At 47.8% G+C, this 18,386-nt stretch overlaps 1 protein-coding gene across 2 annotated transcripts; it reads left to right on the top strand.

Annotated features, from left to right (window-relative positions):
• The first annotated feature begins 1,868 nt into the window (after positions 1-1,868).
• On the top strand, positions 1,869-18,139 carry CETP (cholesteryl ester transfer protein). 2 transcript variants are annotated; one of them, XM_008166889.4, is made up of 16 exons: positions 1,869-2,094; positions 3,628-3,742; positions 5,302-5,436; positions 6,403-6,473; positions 8,713-8,800; positions 8,931-9,000; positions 9,533-9,593; positions 12,138-12,229; positions 13,295-13,474; positions 14,731-14,781; positions 15,481-15,648; positions 16,346-16,413; positions 16,541-16,583; positions 16,687-16,756; positions 17,734-17,819; positions 17,924-18,139. In XM_008166889.4, the coding sequence occupies exons 1-16, from the start codon at positions 1,968-1,970 to the stop codon at positions 17,996-17,998; spliced, it is 1,500 nt and encodes a 499-aa protein (XP_008165111.2). In that variant the 5' UTR covers positions 1,869-1,967; the 3' UTR covers positions 17,999-18,139. The 2 variants fall into 2 exon arrangements, with proteins under 2 accessions (XP_008165111.2, XP_008165112.1); XM_008166890.4 differs by having other exon boundaries at positions 1,923-2,090.
• The last annotated feature ends 247 nt before the right edge of the window (positions 18,140-18,386 follow it).

Here is an 18,386-nt window from a genome sequence, read left to right as displayed (position 1 = left end):
GCCAAAAACTAGGAGCGCGGGCCGGTGAGTACAAGCCCCACGTGTTTTTTTTAACGTGGTTTTTTTTTTTTTTTAAGTCACCCCTGTCGGGGCCCCGTCGAAACTGTTCGAATCGGGCCCCGCACTTCCTAAAGCCGGCCCTGCTCTCCTCACCCTGGTGTCTTAGCACTTCCAGCATCCCACCGCACAGCTCCAGTGGGACGGCTTTTTCACACAGCGGTGTGCAGCAATGTCTGCTGAGGGAGACAGTTCTGATTAGCATACCAGTCATGAGAGCAAGTACAATGCAACCCCACCGTTAGTAAGAATGTGAGGTCCTAGCTAGCCGGGCATTCCAGGAACCCAGCATGACTTTCCTTATCATTGAATGTCTGCAGTCTTCTCTGACCTTAGTTTCCCTTTGCAGGTCAATGACCGCGAATACCTCCGCACCAGAGGCTATTCACTTTTCCAACTCAGGATATCTTTACAGAAAAACAATCAGACTGGATTCCCTTTGGGCCGCACCACCTTTGACATCCGAGACACAGGAATTCCCCAAAGGAAATTCTGTTCCATTTACAAACTCCAGCAAGGAAAATCCTGACCGATCAAACGAATCAGGATTCAAAAGGTTAGCACCAGAAGCGTGAGAGATCTGCCTTTTGGGAAGAGAAGTGAAACTGACCCCCTCGTCTCCCCAGTAGGCATACTAAGTTCTAACGGTGGTAATGACATTGACTCCTGCTGTGTCACTGGGACAAAATGTCTTTCACTGCACTGCGTGCTACATAGCACACTATTGTGTGCTAAGTGAAGTCATTCCTGTAGGTGTGTGTATGTTACAGACATATGCCATATGGACTTAGGTCCCTGGCTTTCGGCACCTAAATCCAAAACCTTTTGACCTCAGTAACTTACCCCAAGTCACTGTCCCAGCCAGTGAATAGAGCTCAGGAGTGCTTGGCTCCCAGTCCTGTGCTCAGACCTGTAGCTCACCTCTCTCTGTTATTGTCGTGGTTAATCTGAGCTGTTATTAGGGTGACCAGATGTCCCGATTTTATAGGGACAGTCCTGATTTTTGGGTCTTTTTCTTATATAGGCTCCTATTACCCCCCCCCCCCCCATCCTGATTTTTCAGACTCAGTGTCTGGTCACCCTAGCTGTTGTGCTAATCCTCCCAATGCTGGCGACCGATTATCATCCCCGTTCTAGAGCTGGGAACACAGGGGCACGAAGAGACCCAAACCACGCAGCGAGTCATCGACAGAGCTGGAGCTCAAATTCAGTAGCATATGATGCTAGGGTGACCAGACAGCATGTGTGAAAAATCGGGACGGGGGTGTGGGGGGGGGTAATAGGAGCTCAATTCAATTCACTGTATGAATGCTCAGATTCAAGACTTTTAGTCAATCGTCCACAGAATGCTGCCTCCCATGAAGAGTATAAACAAACCGCATTCCAGCATAAGTGCAACATGTGATGTGGAGGGGGTGATGGGACAGGGGGCACTGGTGAAGGGGGGGCCTTCTGAATCCAGATGGTACTTTTTGAAAAGCGCTTTGGATGGAAGGTGCTACCAGAGGACAAAGCCAGCTCATAACTGAAAAATAAGGATTCTCTCTCTTCTAAAGAGATCAAACTGTAAAGGGGTGATGGTAAACTTCTAAACTGTCCCCCTGAATGCCTGTCCACGGGGCTGATCAAGGTCTCATGCCACCATAACTCCATTGGCTGCAGGGGTGTTATTCCGGATTTATAGCAGTCTTTGGGAAAGAATCCGGCCTATCTAAACCGGGCTGAAGGCAGAGCGGTGGCTCTGCAAGGGTTAAGGAAGCCATAGGAAGATCAGGAAATGTGTGATGACTTGGATAAGTAAGGGAAGTGGCTCATGTCCTGTCTAGAAAGAGCTCTGTTTGGGATGGGAAAGGAGCTGGCGCTGCAGCAGGGACTCGGTCAGCCAGTCCTTGGGATCTTCCGCCTAGAGAATGATGGCCGGGCTCTTTGTGATCCCGCTAGCGCTTATCAGCACGGCAGTGGCTTGTACGTTTGAGGAGTCGTCCTTGAACCTCACCGGGATCGTCTGCAGAATGACCAAGCCAGCGGCATTAGTGCGTAAGTCTCTGCTTTCTTGGGCTATATTCCCCCCAGGGAAGGCAGGCGGCGGGCGGCGGGCACAGCAGACGGCTATGAGTACATCAGTCCTTCTCCGTCCCTATTTCCCCAACTAGTATTTATAGTTAAGCCTTTGCAATCAGCCTGTGGGGCCACACTATTAAGTATCCCATTGAAATGAGACGTGCTATACTGTATCAGACTGCTGGTCCAATGAGGCAGCTGTAGCCTCCCGCATTAGCCAATGACTGATGCTTCAGAATCAATGGTGCAATGCTGTACTTCAGGAGCAAATTCCTTCCTGACCGCTCTGATGACCAGTTCATGCCCTGAAGCAATAGATTTATTTGTCATTACCATTTAATGACCATCATAAACTTAGTTTTCATAGCTACAGCTGTTGTTGGGAGCCATGAAATTATCCAGACCTTTTTAAAAAACCACATTAGTGACAGTAATTGATGTGGGGACTCATGGTCTAGTGGTTAAAGCAGCAGCATGAGAGTCAGGTGACCTGTGTTTGATTCCCAGCTCTGCCATGCACCAAAGGCAAATCACCTAATGTCTCTGTGCCTCGGTTTCTCAGTGGGGGAAGCAATGTTTCTCTGCTGCGTTAGGGGTTTGAGATCCTCAGATGAAAGGCAATAGTACTTAATTTTAAATACTCCAGCCTTAGTAATGAAGGGGAGAGTGAAAACTGATCAATCTATTCTTGGTTTCCTGTTCCATAATACAAGCATAAGAAGACAGATGATGAACTTGATGGCTGGTGTATTTAGAAGGAAATAGTACTTTATGCCATTTAAATTCTGCCTGAGAGACACCCTGTGGCTAGAATTTGAAAGGGGAGGGGTAATGTTATGGCTGCTGTTAATATTTTGTAGCTGTGCAGACCATGATCATGACCCTAGTAATTTCATCTCATTCTCCAGGGTATACTGAGATCAACTGCAAGAATCAGGAACGATTGTTTATCCTCGTGCAGAGCTGCACACCTGGCTAGGTGCATTAGGCTGTTTGGTTACCTGCCACCGAGGAAGGATCAGATGATCTTGGCCATGCTGTCATGGGACAACCAGACATGATGGACCAATGGTCTCATCTGTTGTGGAAACTCTTCTGTCCTTTTGCGTTGTCTCTGGTATTCGGGAACGGCCTTATAGCAAAGCACTGGAACTCAGTAGTGAGATCCATCACTCTGAGCTCGGTTGATCAGATTTGCGCTGTATGGGGAGGATCACAGCTCTCATTAAACTCCCTTCATGATCTGGTCTCGTGAAATCTGGGCTGGATGCCCTGGGAGCACGGGTCAGACATAGGGAGGTGCTATCCCTATGACCTTCCCCTGTGCAACACGCTTAAGTCAGTGTTTTACCATGAAGCTAACGGGAGCTTATCCCTGCACGGATGGATGCTAGGTGCCAAGCAAAACTGTACGACTTTTAATGCTATTAACGAGAGGCGCTGATCTGATTTTGAAACGCAGCTGAATTGTGCTTTATCGTTTGTCTTGTCCCTTTGTTCCGCTTGCAGTGAACCAGCAAACAGCTCAGGTAATTCAAGCAGCATTCAGACATGCCACCTACCCGGATATCAGTGGGGAAAAGTCCATGACGTTTCTTGGCAAAGTGGCCTACGGGTTAACAAAGTAAGTACGACCAGGCGCTTTCTAAACTCCCTTTTGTGCCAGGAAATGCGGCAGGCCTATGAATAAGGCCCTGGATGTGCCTGGGAAGAAGGTTTGAAGGGAGATTCAAATATGCTTGGTCTGAAATCATGGCTGGGAGAACGAGGTCCCCTTCTGCTCCTTTCCACATGCAAGTATTTCCTGATTAAAACAGAGGCCAGCATAACTTGGCCTCTGCCATCGGATACGTCACTTAGAGCTCGAGCTCTAACAAGCTACCAAGGCTATTTGTGGGCTGTTTCACTTACCTCATTGGAGGTGAGCGAAGAGAATGGGGGAAGTGTCCGAACGTTCAGGTGATTGAACTGTCTCAGGAGGGTGACTGAACTCATTGATTTGCCTGTGGCACTGTTTAAACACCTGTCCAACCGCCATGCAGCGTCCGCTGCCTGCAGATCTGCATGTAGCAATTCAGTGACTGCACCACGGGCTACGTCTGCTCTGGGGACATGGAGAACAGATGGGTTTCAAAGCACTGCCCATGTCCCCGGACTCAAAGTCACGCAGTTCACGTGAGACCCTGAACTTTCCCCAAGTACATTGGGCCAGGGCTTCTGCTTTGGGCCCATCTCTAGTAATTAACTGTTGCCCACCTAAATGTCCTCTGCTGTTGGAATTGGGGCAGTATTCTTTGCTACGTGGGGGTGCGGTGTTTCTGTGCGCGCTGTCAAACAGTTGCTGCAGACGGAGCTACTTGTGAGGTGCTGTGTCCTGGGGTGGATTGACCCTGCCACCTCTGTGTCTTAAAGCCTGGGCCTCTAACGGTACAGCTATAGAGCAAGCAAGCAACAAACAAAACCCACCCACAGCAGCAAGTCTCAGAGTGTGGGTCAGCTGATCCGGGCTCACACTGCAGGGCTAAAAAATAACCATGTAGACATCCAGGCTTGGGCTGGAGCCAGGGCTCGGAAACCTGGCGGGGATCTCAAGTTCCAGCCCTCGCTCGAACGTCTACATGCTGTTTTCAGCCCCAAACCTGAGGCAGCTGACCTGGGCTCTGATGCACTTTGGGGGCGTGTTGCTGTGTAGGACTGACTGACTGAGCTAAATGTATCAGCCAACAGTGTATCAGGCTTCTCAATCGCTAAATGTGGCCCAGCCACCACCAGAGGGTGCCAGAGGGCCATTCATGGGCACAGGTTACACATTGCAGGGGCAGATAAAGCAACTCCTGCTGATAGTGAGGTGTTGAGTGTGTAACCACTTTGGGATGAAACCTGCTACATTTTATTATGTTAACTTATTACTATCGATCAGTCACACAATTCAGCAAAAGCAACTGTAAGAATACAAGACTATCTTATTTTTTATTACTCACCCGACCCAGAAGAAATGCAATGCAACAAAACAACTTTATGTAGTGTCTCTCCTAGAAATTGTCCCAGCGAATGTACAGAGTTCAGTACAATTACAAGGTTAGCAAGAAACAATAACCGAGAGAGCGCCAATGGAGAAAAGAGACGCATTCAGGTCACGCCGGGCATTCTGAATGTATCCACCCTTTTCATTTTCTTCTTTAGCATACAGATCAACGACTTGTCCATAGAAAACAGTGAGGTCGATTTTAAGGAAGACGATGCCATAGACATTGCAATTCAGAACGTGACAGCATCCTTCAAAGGGACCCTGAGTTATGGCTACAGCGGGGCTTGGTTGTAAGTATGTAGGAACACAGGAACTGCCAGATTGGATCAAACCCAGGTCCAGTAAATCCAGTAGTATGTCTCTGCCAGAAGGAAGAAGCCCACAGTGGACAGATGTGGAGTAATCTGCCCCCACATGCTGGTCTCTAATAGTTAGTGATTGTGCTTCAGAGTTTAATATCTCTTCCAACATTATTATTATTTTATCATTATTCATTATAACTGGATATTCTTGACATCCAGATAAATCTCCAATCCCTTTTGGAATTGTGCTAAGTTTTAACCCCTAACAGCTTCATGTGACAGTGAGTTCCACCATCTAATTATGTGTCGTGTGCAAAAGTATTTCTTTCTCCCGGTTTTGAATGTTCCTCCTTTTGATTTCATTGACTGTCCCCTTGATCTTGTGTTAAGAGACAAGAACAACAACAATCCCCAACCTACCTTGTCTGTCCCACTCATTACTGTATAGACGTGTATTCTGTCCCCTTTATTTGTCTCCTCTCTAAGGTAAAGAAGCCCAGACTTTTCCTAAAGGATTCTCAAAACAACCTGAATCCATTTAATCCTAGTTGGCAATGAGAACGAGCAGATGGAGGGAGGGTGGGGGAGGTGAGAGAGCTTCACAGACAAGGGGGGGCCAGGTCTGAGCTCTGAATAGATCATCAGTGTGGTGGTTCTATTCTTGATGTGACATCAACTAGCAATTCGCAGTGCAAAGAAACCCAGGGAGTGAATACAAGGGAAGGACACACATTCTGGGTTATGGTTTTTTAAAACAAGTGTTGCAATTTCCTGCCCTCTTTATTCAAGGGGGAAATGGCTAATAAAGATAGAAATGGCGCTAGTCTTACATAGTCAATCTAATGTCTTCAAGGTGTTTAGAAGGCACCTATCGCCATTGGGGTCTATGTGCCAGCACTGGACTTCTAGTTCTATGATGGATACGGCTGCCGAGTGTTTTCCATTCTCTTACAGTGTGAAACTCACCCACTCCATTGATTTTGAAATTGAATCCTCACTTGATCTCCAGATCAACGCCAAACTGAGTAAGTAGCGGCACAGCCTGGAATACAGCGGCCTTAACTACAGCTGGGTTAACTTCACTGAGCCCAAGGCACCGTTTGTGACCTCTCCTGCCATGCAGTACCATGTGCTTTTGCTATGAGACGCTTATCATGGCCCTTTTGTTGCTTATCTCTATTAGAGTAGCAGCAAGCGAGCGGCCCCACCTGAGATCCAGGCCCCATTGTGCTGGGTGGTTACAGACACGCAGCGAGAGGTAGTCCCTGCACTTGAAGCTAACAGTCTAAACTAGGCAAGGCAGGCACAACGTAGGAGAAAGGAATCCCATTTTACAGAGGGGGAACTGAGGTAGAGAGAGATTAAAGGGACAGGTTCTCCGCTGGTGTCAATTGTTTCTATGGAGCTACGTGGATTTACATTGGTGGACAGCTGAGAATTGGGCTGGATCTCGAGGCCAAGGCCATTGCTTTATCCACAGACCAGCCCTCTTCTCTGTTTTGCAGTTTAGGATCACAAAAAAACCCACAAACCCAGGAGTGAGTTGCACAAAGTTGCGTCCGTTGGGGGTTTTGATCTAGGGAAGCAAAATTTCACAAGAGCCCCTTCGTTTTCAGCGAGCTCCTGTTCTATAGCAGGTTTCTGAGTGCTGTATAATATATAATATAAAGTGACTGACTTTATGCAAAATGAGTCAATGGCTTATCCCAGACTGGGCTTTAGATTCCTTGCTGGCTTCCGCATTCTCTCACTATTAGACCAAACTGATCCATCTATTGCTGATGGGAGGGAGTCGGTTATTTCTTTGGCTTCACTGCTCTAAAGACCCTCGGGTGCAATAACAGCATGAAGCATGTGACAACAGTGTGTCATATTTGCAGAGCCCCGCCCAAACGTTAAGCCGATTATCCCTTGCAGCACGTCATGTATCGACAGGAAAAGCAAGGCAGAGCGGGGCGAAGGGAACTTGACCAAGATATTGCAGCTAGTCAGTGCAGAACTAGAACCCAGAAGTTCTTGGTGAAACTGCCTGCTGGTCGCTCTGTCATCGGAGGAATGACAGGAGCCTTTTGCACGCAGTGGGTTGCAAGCTAACGGCAGTGCAGCCAGCGTTGCATGGAACGATTTGCAAACCTTTCCCCCAAGTTCATTGGTTTGGGCTGGGAGGCTGGGGGGAGAAGCATGTTTAAAAATCGCGTTCCGTGAAGAAAACGTCTGGTGGAGGAAACACCTCTTTTGGTTGGGATGGGGGTCGCAATAATGTTACATGGGAGTCGCTTTAAAGTCCAAGAGGAGCGAGATCCTGGCAGAAAGTGCCAGAGTCGTTTATATTTGCTGGTTGTCTTGGAGAGGAAACCAGATGCTCCAGCTCTCAAAGCACTGCCTGGCGATGGGCAGGCATTCACCCCATGGTACAGGGGGGCAAATAGGCACATAGACATGGAGTGACTTGCCTGCATCACAGACGAGTTAGTGGGCAGAGTTGAGACACGGGTAACATTTTCAAAAGCATCCAAGTGACTTAGGAGCCTAAGTCCCATTGACTTTTAATAACACTTCGGGGATATCTACTCTGTGAGCGCTACAGCAGTGTAGCTACAGCGCTTCTGCTCCATTCCTGTAGTGTAGCCACTTGCTCTGGTGATGGGAGGGGTTCTCCTGTTGTTAATCCACCCGCGGGAGAGGCAATAGCTTGACTGACAGAAGAATTCTTCTGTTGATCTAGCAGTGTCTACACCAGGGCTCAGATCGGCTTAACTAGGGGCGTGAATTTTTCATACACTTGAGCAACGTAGCTAGGTTGACCCAACTTTTAGGTGTCGACCTCAGACTCCTAAGTGCCTTTGTTCCCTCTGGAAAATGAGACTCAGGTTGTGAAGCCAGCTCGGGATTGCAGCCTTGAGCAGCGCAATGCCTCCGAAATACCTTTGAAAATCTGGGCTCGGGATGGTTTTGAAAATTTGACCCCAGCACTCTCATTTCCTGGTTCCCACCTCCCTGTCTTAATCCCAAATAAGTCCCCCGTAAACCTACTGAGCTTGGTACACATGCAGTGTTTGCCCCTTCGTAGGCTCAGACCCTAAGTTCTTCCAGTCCTCAATATGGTGCAGTTCAAAGATCCCTCTAGTCACCCGGGGTCTCTGATTCCTCCTGTTCTGTCCTGTACTCACTCCAGCTAGCCCAGGTGCCCTGTTTATTTCGCTCCCCAGTTTCCTGTCAGTTGCATGGGGTTTATCATCCACGTTTGTTTTTTGTGCTGTGCAGCGTGTGCAAAGGGCCGGGTGGCGGCCGATACCTCGGATTGTTACCTGACGTTCTATAAGCTGACGCTCCATCTCCAGGGAGACAAACAGTGAGTTCTTCTTCAAGCAATGCATCCTTGTGCACATGGCAGCTTGCCCGGCCCATCGCTACTGTCCCCGCGGGCTTTCGAGCCCATTGGGCGCCCCCCACATTTCTGTAACGATCTTTCTTCTCTGCAGGCCAGGGTGGCTGAAGCAGCTCTTCACAGACTTCATCTCATTCACCTTGAAGCTCGTTCTAAAAGGCCAGGTAAGAAACACAAACGACCAGATGACAGAAGAGCAAAGGCTGTGTCTTATGGCCACAAAGTGCCCTATAAGCCTCTGGCATTGGTACATCATCATAATGAAGGGCCTGATCCTGCAAAGATGTAGCCACCTACTTAACTTTATGCACTATGAGGAGTCCCAGTGAAACTTGGAGGCTGGTCTGGTGTCTAAATGGAGTACTCTGGCCCTGTGCTGCCAGGAATATAGGGTTGAGTCCCAATTCTAGACCCTGGTATCCTGGGACAGCAGAGTTTTGGCAACAAGCTGACGGGCATGGAGCATCCTGCCTTGCTTAGCAGCAACCTCTTAGTGCTGGTATCCAAAGAGAGGGTAACGTCAGACGCTTGAGAAGCAGGAGGCTGATGTTAATCTCCCAGCAGTGTAAATCAGGAGTGACTCCAGTGGAGTTACACCAGTGCGGAGACTGCAAGACTTGGATTTGGACACATGGCGACACCAGGGTTTTTTTGGCCCACACCAATGTATTCAATTGCTTTCCTTTCCTCTCGTAGGTGTGTAAAGAAATTAACTCTCTGGCTCAGCTGCTGGCAGATTTTATACAGGACAGAGCAGGTAAGTGTTCTGCCCAGTTTCTCTTCCTTGTCTTCCTCCTTTCTTAGACGCAATCCACTGAGGCTGGGCCAGACCCAAAGGAGACAATGACCCTGTCCCTGCGAAATGGGGATCGAGACATGGCCGCGGTCGAGGAAACTGCACCCAAAACCACTAATCAGAATCCCTCCCTGTGCGGTGGGGGGTGGAGGAAAAAAACTACGCAGGCTGGAGAGTGAGGGTCCATCTACCCTCATGGGGTGGGACTTCCGCTGGTGTGGGCTGGAGATACTCAATCTAGCTTTTATCCAGCTAGGAGTTCAGTGTGGGCTGGGCAAGCCAGTCCTGGCCCCCGGGCATTACTCAGAGCTCGTCTACACTTGGAAAGCTACAGAGGCGTGGTGGCACTTTGGTTTAGATACTTACTACAGTGACGTGAGAGCTTCTCCCCTCGCTGGAGTTAATCCACCTCCCTGAGAAGTGGTAGCTAGGTCGATGGAGGAATGATTCCACCCACCTAGCATTGGGTGGGTCGGCTTAACGGTGTTGCTTGGGGGTGTGTGTGGTTTTTTCACACCCCTGAGCGATGTAGCTGGGGTGACCTAACGTCTGAGTGTAGACCTGGCCTCAGGCAGGTAGTACCCCGAGTTAGCTAGATCAAAGCTAACTTGGGCATGTCTACAGTGGCGATCTGCTCTGAGTTAAAACAGGAGGAGAGAGTGTTGTACAGATTCCAAGTCCGTCGGGTAAGTAAGATTTCATTAGAAGTGCCTGCGTGAGCCTTGGGCCTGGATTTTTTTCTTCAGAGCACAAACCGCAGTGGAAGTCAGTAGGGCCCGTTCACCTACGTCACTTCCCCAGAAGTGACCTCTCAGACTGCAGGCAGAAGGGCAAGCTTTCCAGGCTGTGTGGTGCCTCGGAGATCCCAGGAACCTGGGCCCAGCATGCGCCTATCCTCAGTTGTCCCTGTTTTCACACAACGAGCCCCACGCCAATGACACGGTTCTTTAAGAACCAGGGTTTGCCCAGCAGACCTTGCTCCTCTTTTCACCAGGGCCATTTTGCATGAGAAAAGAGGACAGTTTCTCACGTTGGTGAATAGGACGACGAGTCACGCGTGGAGACAAACAGGATTGGTGCCTCTGAAACACACTCCAGCTTTTGACATGTCTGGAAACACACCAAGTGTGATTTTTGTGTGGGGGGGAGTCAAATGAAAAAAGTCAGGGCGTCGTGACTCGGTGATTTGCTGAATGTGAGGAAAACTGAGTTTTGTGCCAGTGTTGTCAATAGTGGGATTCTTTTTGCACCGTTCTACTGGCCAGTGCTATTACTGGGCCGCTTGAGTGCTGCCTCAGATACTGAACCAGGTCCTGCCCCATGGACTTGCTACATCTTCTTTCAAGTGCCAACATTGCCATTCAACGCTGGCACTTAACGGCAGTGCCACGAGAGCAGCGGTGGAACGGCATCAGCAAAGCCGTAGGAACCAGCTAACCGCTGTCTGTACACTGAACTGATGTCACGTGTGTGGGCGTCACCATCAGAACGTTCCCCCCCCAGACTGCCCTCGCTTGAAATCACTTCTGGGGTTCCGGCACCTGAAAGCGCCTTGGAGATTTGTCATTCTGAGAACCAAACAGAAATTGACAAATGAAATGTTCATTGCAGCCATTGAAAATGACATCCCGGTTTGCCAGGGGCTCCTCCCTTAAGATGAAATATTGACCAGAGCTCCGTGCAGGTTTAAAAGCTTAAGGCGCCGTCCTGTAGGAAAATATTTGCCAAGGGGGAAAAATACTCAATAGAACTTGTGCTCCTAAGTCATGTAAATGTGCTTGAAAATCCCCCCCCTTCCTGGTTGGTCTACATGCTCAGACACCACAGGGATGGATAAATATATATAAATGGAGATATCCCATCTCCTAGAACTGGAAGGGACCTTGAAAGGTCATCGAGTCCAGCCCCCTGCCTTCACTAGCAGGACCAAGTACTGATTTTGCCCCAGATCCCTAAGTGGCCCCCTCAAGGATTGAACTCACAACCCTGGGTTTAGCAGCCAATGCTCAAACCACTGAGCTATCCCTCCCCCCTAATAATATTTATTAGATTAGTTGGATAGCGAGTGACCTTAAATTAAAGTATGAGGCCTGAGAGACTGAAGCCATAAGTGGGTATTCACCCATGAAAGCTTATGCTCCAATACTTCTGTTAGTCTATAAGGTGCCACAGGACTCTTTGTTGCTTTTTACAGATCCAGACTAACATGGCCACCCCTCTGATACATCTCTCTACGGTTTTTCTATTGCACCCATCACTTTGGAATGCAAGGATTGAGAATTATTAGTCCTGTTTTACAAGTGGGGAAACTGAGGCACAGAAGGTCCATGGCAGAGATAGTAATAGAACCCAGGTGTCCTGACTCCTAGTGCTGTGCTATATTATCTTCCTCTAGTCTGCAGGAGTTAATCTGTTAGTGTTCGAAATGGACTTCGTAAATTCTGGTCTCGATCATGTGAAATTGCACAGTCAGTAAAACGAGTGGTTTTTATTTTTTTTCTGCAGCAAATTTCCTCCAGGATGGGGCTATCGGAGTAGATATTTCACTGGCATCATTTCCAGTAATAAAAGCAAACTACATGGAATCGCATCATAAGGTAAAGTATTTTTTGGGGGGGGGAGTGGGGGCAAATGAGGGTGGGGGCATTTCATACTAATTTCTTCCCAGTTCTCTGCTCTGTCCCACTCTTGGAGTGGAGATGGCTAGAAGGCAGAGATGTCTAACCATTAGAGCAAGGGTTAAGGAAGGAAGACTCCAGGGCTCTCCTGCTGGTTCTGCTTCTGATTTATTATATAATTGAAGTCACTTAATGACTCTTTGCCTCAGTTTCCCCACCTATGAAATAGGGATAATAAATCCCTACTTCCCAGGGTGCAGTGAGTTGTAAGAGCCCCAGATTAAAGGCGTTCTAGAAGGACAGAGTATTCTTTTTTCCGGGACTAGTCTTTTAGAAGGCGAGTGATGGAAAGGTTTGCAGACCGGCTCTTATTTGATTTGGGCTGGCTCTCCCCTGTCCTTACTTGGAACGCTGTTAACAAGGGAAATACAAACTGACGCTCAGGTTCAGTTCAAGCAACTCAAACCCTCAGGAATTAGAAAGGTCTTCAGTAAACTCTGCACATACAGGGGCCAGATTCTCTGCGTTCCTCCCCTCCCCCCCCCAGCCAGCACCACCTTAATTGATCTCTCGAGGACTCCCCCAGGGTGTGGGTGAGTCTCCCACATAGGATGGCTAGTCACAAGGGGGTGTGGCTGAAGCGTTATTGGGCTCTCGTAGTCCCTCCCTGGCATAACAGTCCCTTGTGGCTTCAACCAGCTGCTGTGATTTAGAATGGTCCTTGGTCTCTCTCATCTATGCTGGGGATGGGGCCAGCCTAGACTCATCCCTAAAATCAGGGAGCGGCAACTGGCTTCCTTCCTCCACTCTGCCCCTTTGGGATTAGCTATCCACCCTGACTACACCCTGCACGTATTGGGGGTAGCTGAGCATCTTGCCTAGGCTGTATAGACACCATCTTCCATCTGTGTCTGGCTTAGCTTATCCTGTCTGGCTTTAATAAACACAACTAGCCCTTTGCGTCGCAGACCAAGCGTGACGTGGCCAGGTGAGGACAGCTGGCTAATTGGTGGTTACCAGCAATGCATTCTCTTTCATTTGAAGGGTCTGCTTTTGTACAAGAACTATTCCGTCGTCTTCAATGACTCCATGTTTGCTCCATCTCTGCTCTCCGAGTCCAAGATGCTATATTTCTGGTTTTCAGACCAGGTCCTGAACTCTCTGGCCATGGCAGCTTTCCTGGATGAACGTCTGGTGTTAACGATCACAGGGGAAGAGTTAAGGGTAACTATTACAGGGTTATTTTAACTTTTTCTCTCACTCAAATAGTATTTTGAAGCCCTTCCCCGCCCCCGCCCCCCACGTTGGGGAGAAAGTAAAACTTCTCAGAGCATTCATTTGCTGTGCAATCTGGTTCCAAAAGAAGAAGGGAACGTATAGTGAGATGCAGCCTACAGTGTGATCATGGTCAGAAAAGTGGCACCTTCTTAGATGTCCATACCTGCTCCCTGTGTGTTGGTTGATGAGTCCTATCTACTAATCCCCTGCAGACCCCAAAGAGCTATGGGAAAGCGAAGTGGATTCTATTTTGTTTCATGGTAAGAACACACTCAGCTTATTTTCTGGATTGCGGAATCCTAGCCGGATTTTCAGATCCTGGGGGTAAGTCTGTGGTGCAGGTGTAACACTGGTCCTATGGGAGGGTTGTCAGCAGTGGGGATCGAACGTGAGAACTCAGGAGCTAAAAGTCTCAGCTGTTAACCAAGGCTGTATCCGCAGCATCAGCCGCTGGCTGTGGGTGACAGAGTGCCCACACTGAGTGGGTTACGCTGGCAGATAGAAAATTAATCTTTTGAGTTGTAAACTAAGCAAAATATGCTGTGGGATCATTGGGAGAAAAGGAAATCTGCAACCTCACAATGTCTTACACGGAGTCACTTAGAAAAAAGAAATCCTCAGAAAACAAAACGCTGTGGGTCTTATTTTCCCAGCAGTACTGCAGAAGAGAAGGTGTTACAAGATCTGAAATACCAGTTTGCACCAAGCTTAGTTCTGAGTAGACAAGAGCACTTGGTTTATTGCAGCTTAGAATTGGTACTGGGCTTGGGCTCTGCTTAGGAGAACGACAGTGATGAAGAGGGAAAATCCAGTGGGTGAAACCTGCAGCGGCTAGAGTGAAAAAGCACGGACAGAGAGACAGGGGTAGGAGAAGGAGCTGACAGAACAATTTGCTGATGTGGGGAACAATGTATTGTAATTTATCCTACTTTTAATGAGAGCAAAACCAGAGCCTGGGTCAGTGGTAGCAAAGATCTCTAGCCACACATTGTTCCTGTGGTTGGTTGGTTCAAGATAGACCATTGCCCTGTGGTCTCCAGGGGCTGCCCCTCTTGTTCCATATTAATTCAGCTACATTTGAGAATTCCTTGGGAGTTGCCCTCAACCTATGGGCACTCTTTGGTCCCCCCAGCTCCGGTGACACGTTGGGAACACACTGTGCTCAAACCAACTCATAATTTCATTGTTGTTGTTCCTTTAAGGAGATGTTTGAAATGGAAGACACGGAGGCTCACCAAGGGATTGTGCAAGAGGTAACCAGGGAGCCAGTTCAGAGCTAACTTTATGGACGGTGGCAATGTTGTTTCTTTAAATGGAATATAAAATAGTAAAGTGAATAAACACATAAGGAACGCCCTTCCTGAGCTGGAAGGCGACAACCCAACCGAAGGTCAACGTCTGCCCCTGCCACACGGAACCACGGGGGGAGGGGGAGGGCAGGCTGGAACACAGTGGCTCTTTCAGGTTAGGGCTGGGTGATTTGCAACGATGCAGCATCTTGGGTCCTTCGCCCTCCCAACCATCTCTAGGATTCTGGGGGCAAGGGATGCTGCGGCTTCTTTGCCCCTTGGGCTGCAGTAGCATCTGTAGAGCTGGGGGGGAGGGAGTGGATTTCTCCAACCCCCATCTCTGGGTAGTTCCCCCAGTGTCCCAACTCAATTACTGTCAAGTATCAGGGGGTAGCCGTGTTAGTCTGTATCTACAAAAACAACAAGGAGTCTGGTGGCACCTTAAAGACTAACAGATTTATTTGGGCATAAGCTTTTTACCCACGAAAGCTTATGCCCAAATAACTCAATTACTGGGACTGGTTGGGGCGGGGGGCAGTGAGAAGAACCTGAGGCCACAAGAGGGATGCAGTGTGTTGCGTGCGCCTCATAAATTAAGAAATCAAGTACCATGCACCTCAGAAACGTCTTGAGCACATATCCTGTCCCCCTTATGTCCTACAGATTTTTCAAGGCACTTCTTATAATGACTCGCTGGCTAAGGTCTGGAGTCTCACCCCTCCCCAAATTACCCTCCAGCCTGAAGGGACAATTGTGAAGTCATCTGTTGCCGTGGAACTCAGCATTTTTTCCCAAGGAGCAGAGCCCACCGGGGTGTTATATTTTGAGAAGGTCAGTTTCTTATTCAGTTAATCTAGGTTGCAGATTCCTTGGGACAGGGACCATGTCTCCCACTAGGCTCTGCGTTGCATCCCCAATGCTGTTAGTGCTCAACCAATAAAAGCTTTAAAGTTAGGTCATTACATTGACATTGTTTGGAAAGTAAATGACTGCTGGAGGGGCACACAAATAACTATCTAAAGTTGTTAGTTTCTCCCACACCCGCTCCCCTGTTCTCTCTGTCTCTTGGGATTTGTCCTCACTAGGCAGTATAGCTTGGGTGTTCCTTGACCCCCATCCACACATGCAAACCTGGAACATGACGTTATTTCTAGAGAATCCTGTGGAAAAGTGTTCAGTAGTGCGTTATTTTAATGCTGACTCTGTGGGCCATACACATCTCTGATGTGCAATTCCATTGGCTTTATCAGAACTACACCAGAGCCCTGCGCATGCGGGGATGGGACTAAGTGTTTGGTCAGTGCTGTGTGCCTACCCATATAGTATAGGCTTAATAAATAACGCTTATCAGGCACGTACCTCACTAATCGAGTCACAGAGCTTCCATTTCCAGAGCTCCTAGTAACCAGGGACTCAACAGGAGTTTACCATGCTGAACTGGCAAAAGGGAATGATCATGATTTTCTTCCTCCGATGAATCTGGTGATGAAGCCAAACAGAGCATGTGACTGTCTCCTTCTCTTCACAGGAAGTCACTGTCACAATCCAGTCTGCATATGTAGAAAAGAAACTGGTTTTGCATCTCGCTGACTCTGTGTAGGTACCGGTGTCTCTTGTGCATTGCACTGGTCTCTTAACTTGCCTGTGCTAGCTGCAAGGAAAGAAGGCTTTTTCAGATACTTCTTACTGACTTTATCTTTTCTTGGTTAATATTTTCCTACAGGATAGAGCCTAAAGTTTTTAAATGTGCTTTGGAGAGAGCTGGGGTAAGTAGAGAGCATTTAATCTCCAGGGAAGACCTTGCTAACTTAGGGGTCATTATAGATCTCTGCAGTTGCTGCTTTTTCTGTAAATGTGTTTGATTTTCAGGATGACAGATCTCTTAGGCACTTCCTGCAGAAAATCATCTCAGTTGCGGGAATCCCAGAAGTGATTTCAAGTGAGTTTATGCTCTGGAGAAAGTTCTGGCAGAACATGCAACGTCAGTTGTGTTTTCGAACTGTCGTTTGAAGTGGCTGCAAGTTGTTTCTAATTGTTCCATAGTTGCTGTTCAGAAATGAGTTGTTTTCCATGGAAATTTTTGACTTTTTGGTGAAAAATCTGAAATATTTTGATTTGGAAATGCTGCATGGGAGTTGTAGTTTGGGTGCTTCCTCTAAGGTTGGATTACACTGACCACGATGCACCCTTTCTCTTCTTGGTGCAGAGAAGTGGTGCATCATGGGAGCCCCTGGCTGTAGTGCATCATGGGAGATGCTCTAAACCCCTTTAGTCTCTATGGAAAATCTTCCATCTAATGACAATGGACCCAGTACATGGGGCAGTACCTGGTACGGTATCTGAGGCAGCACTAATGTGGTTAAATAATAATAAAGTGGCCAGTAGAGTGGTGTGAAAAAAGTCACATCATTGACAAACCTGGCACAAAACTGAGTTCCCCTTAGATTCAGTGTATCGCTGATTGATTCATGATGCACTTTCATCAGAATCACGAAAAAAATCACACTCTGGTGTGTTTCATTTGTCCGTTTTCCAGCATGTCAAAAGCTCCATGGTGCGTGGGTGTGTTTCAAAGGCGCCAACTAATGTTCATCCCCGTGTGGGATCCACTTTCCTATTCACCAAGATGAAAAACTGTCTCCCCTTGTGCAAGTGCAAAGTGGCCCTTGTGAAAAGAGGATCAAGGCTTACTGCACAAACGTTGGCGCTTAAAAGCAGCGGCACTGTGGAAACGGGCCCATTGTGTGAAAATAGGGACAAGTGAAGTTCATGGGGTCTCAGAGGTACCACACCCAGCCTGGGAAGTTTGCCCTTCTACTATGCAATCAGACAGTCTCACCAAATGCGTTTACTGTCGAGGGACTAGCAAACCACCATTAGTGGGCCTATAACTGGATGGTTTTATTGATTTCCTAGGGATTGAGCCAGCTTTAACTTCTCTGATGAACAGCAAAGGACTCAATCTATTTGAAATTAAAAATCCTGAGATCATCACAAAGGAGGTAAGTAAACTTACCGCCACTTCTATGTACAGAGCACTGCAAGCTTCTTCTTGTAAATGTGGTGTGAGTTAGTATAACTCGTCTCTCTCTCTCTCTCTTTATAGGGATACCTCATTATACAGCTGGACTTTGGCTTCCCACATCATTTGCTTGTAGATTTTCTTAAGAAAACATTATAGAAGGAATCCATTCATAAAGGAGTGTTGGAATTGACTGTACACATAGAAAGAATGCATGTGACCCAATGAAATGATGTCCTTTTGGGGGGTCAACTTCCCTATAGCCCAGCCATTAAAAGAGAGATTGATTTTAGCAAGAAATACTCTGGCTTTTGTGGACATCTCTCTCTGATGAATCCCTGCTAAACATGGATGGCGAAGTTCATAGCCAAAGCTACGGCTTGTTGCTTTAAAAGTCTTAGGTGATTCTCTGTGCTCATGAAAGTGAACTACTAAGTCAGTGGGTTTGGATCAGGCCCTACTACCTAGTGCCAGGCCCAGTGAAGGATTTAACTGGTCCATTTTCATCCCCGTTGCAGCGTTTTACTGTGCTAGTCCCAGGCTTCTT

This window comes from Chrysemys picta, chromosome 14 (genome assembly GCF_011386835.1).
Source record: "Chrysemys picta bellii isolate R12L10 chromosome 14, ASM1138683v2, whole genome shotgun sequence".
NCBI classification, from domain to species: domain Eukaryota; kingdom Metazoa; phylum Chordata; order Testudines; family Emydidae; genus Chrysemys; species Chrysemys picta.
The sequence above is the reverse complement of the archived record's forward strand: the minus strand, read 5'-3'. Positions and strand labels throughout refer to the sequence as shown.

Bases quoted from the DNA above. Each gene is read 5' to 3' on its own strand.
- CETP (XM_008166889.4), top strand. From the start codon at position 1,968: ATGATGGCCGGGCTCTTTGTGATCCCGCTAGCGCTTATCAGCACGGCA. The intron at 14,782-15,480 runs GTAACCAGGGAG...TATGTCCTACAG, and splicing joins ACCAAGGGATTGTGCAAGAG to ATTTTTCAAGGCACTTCTTA. The intron at 15,649-16,345 runs GTCAGTTTCTTA...TTCTCTTCACAG, and splicing joins GGGTGTTATATTTTGAGAAG to GAAGTCACTGTCACAATCCA.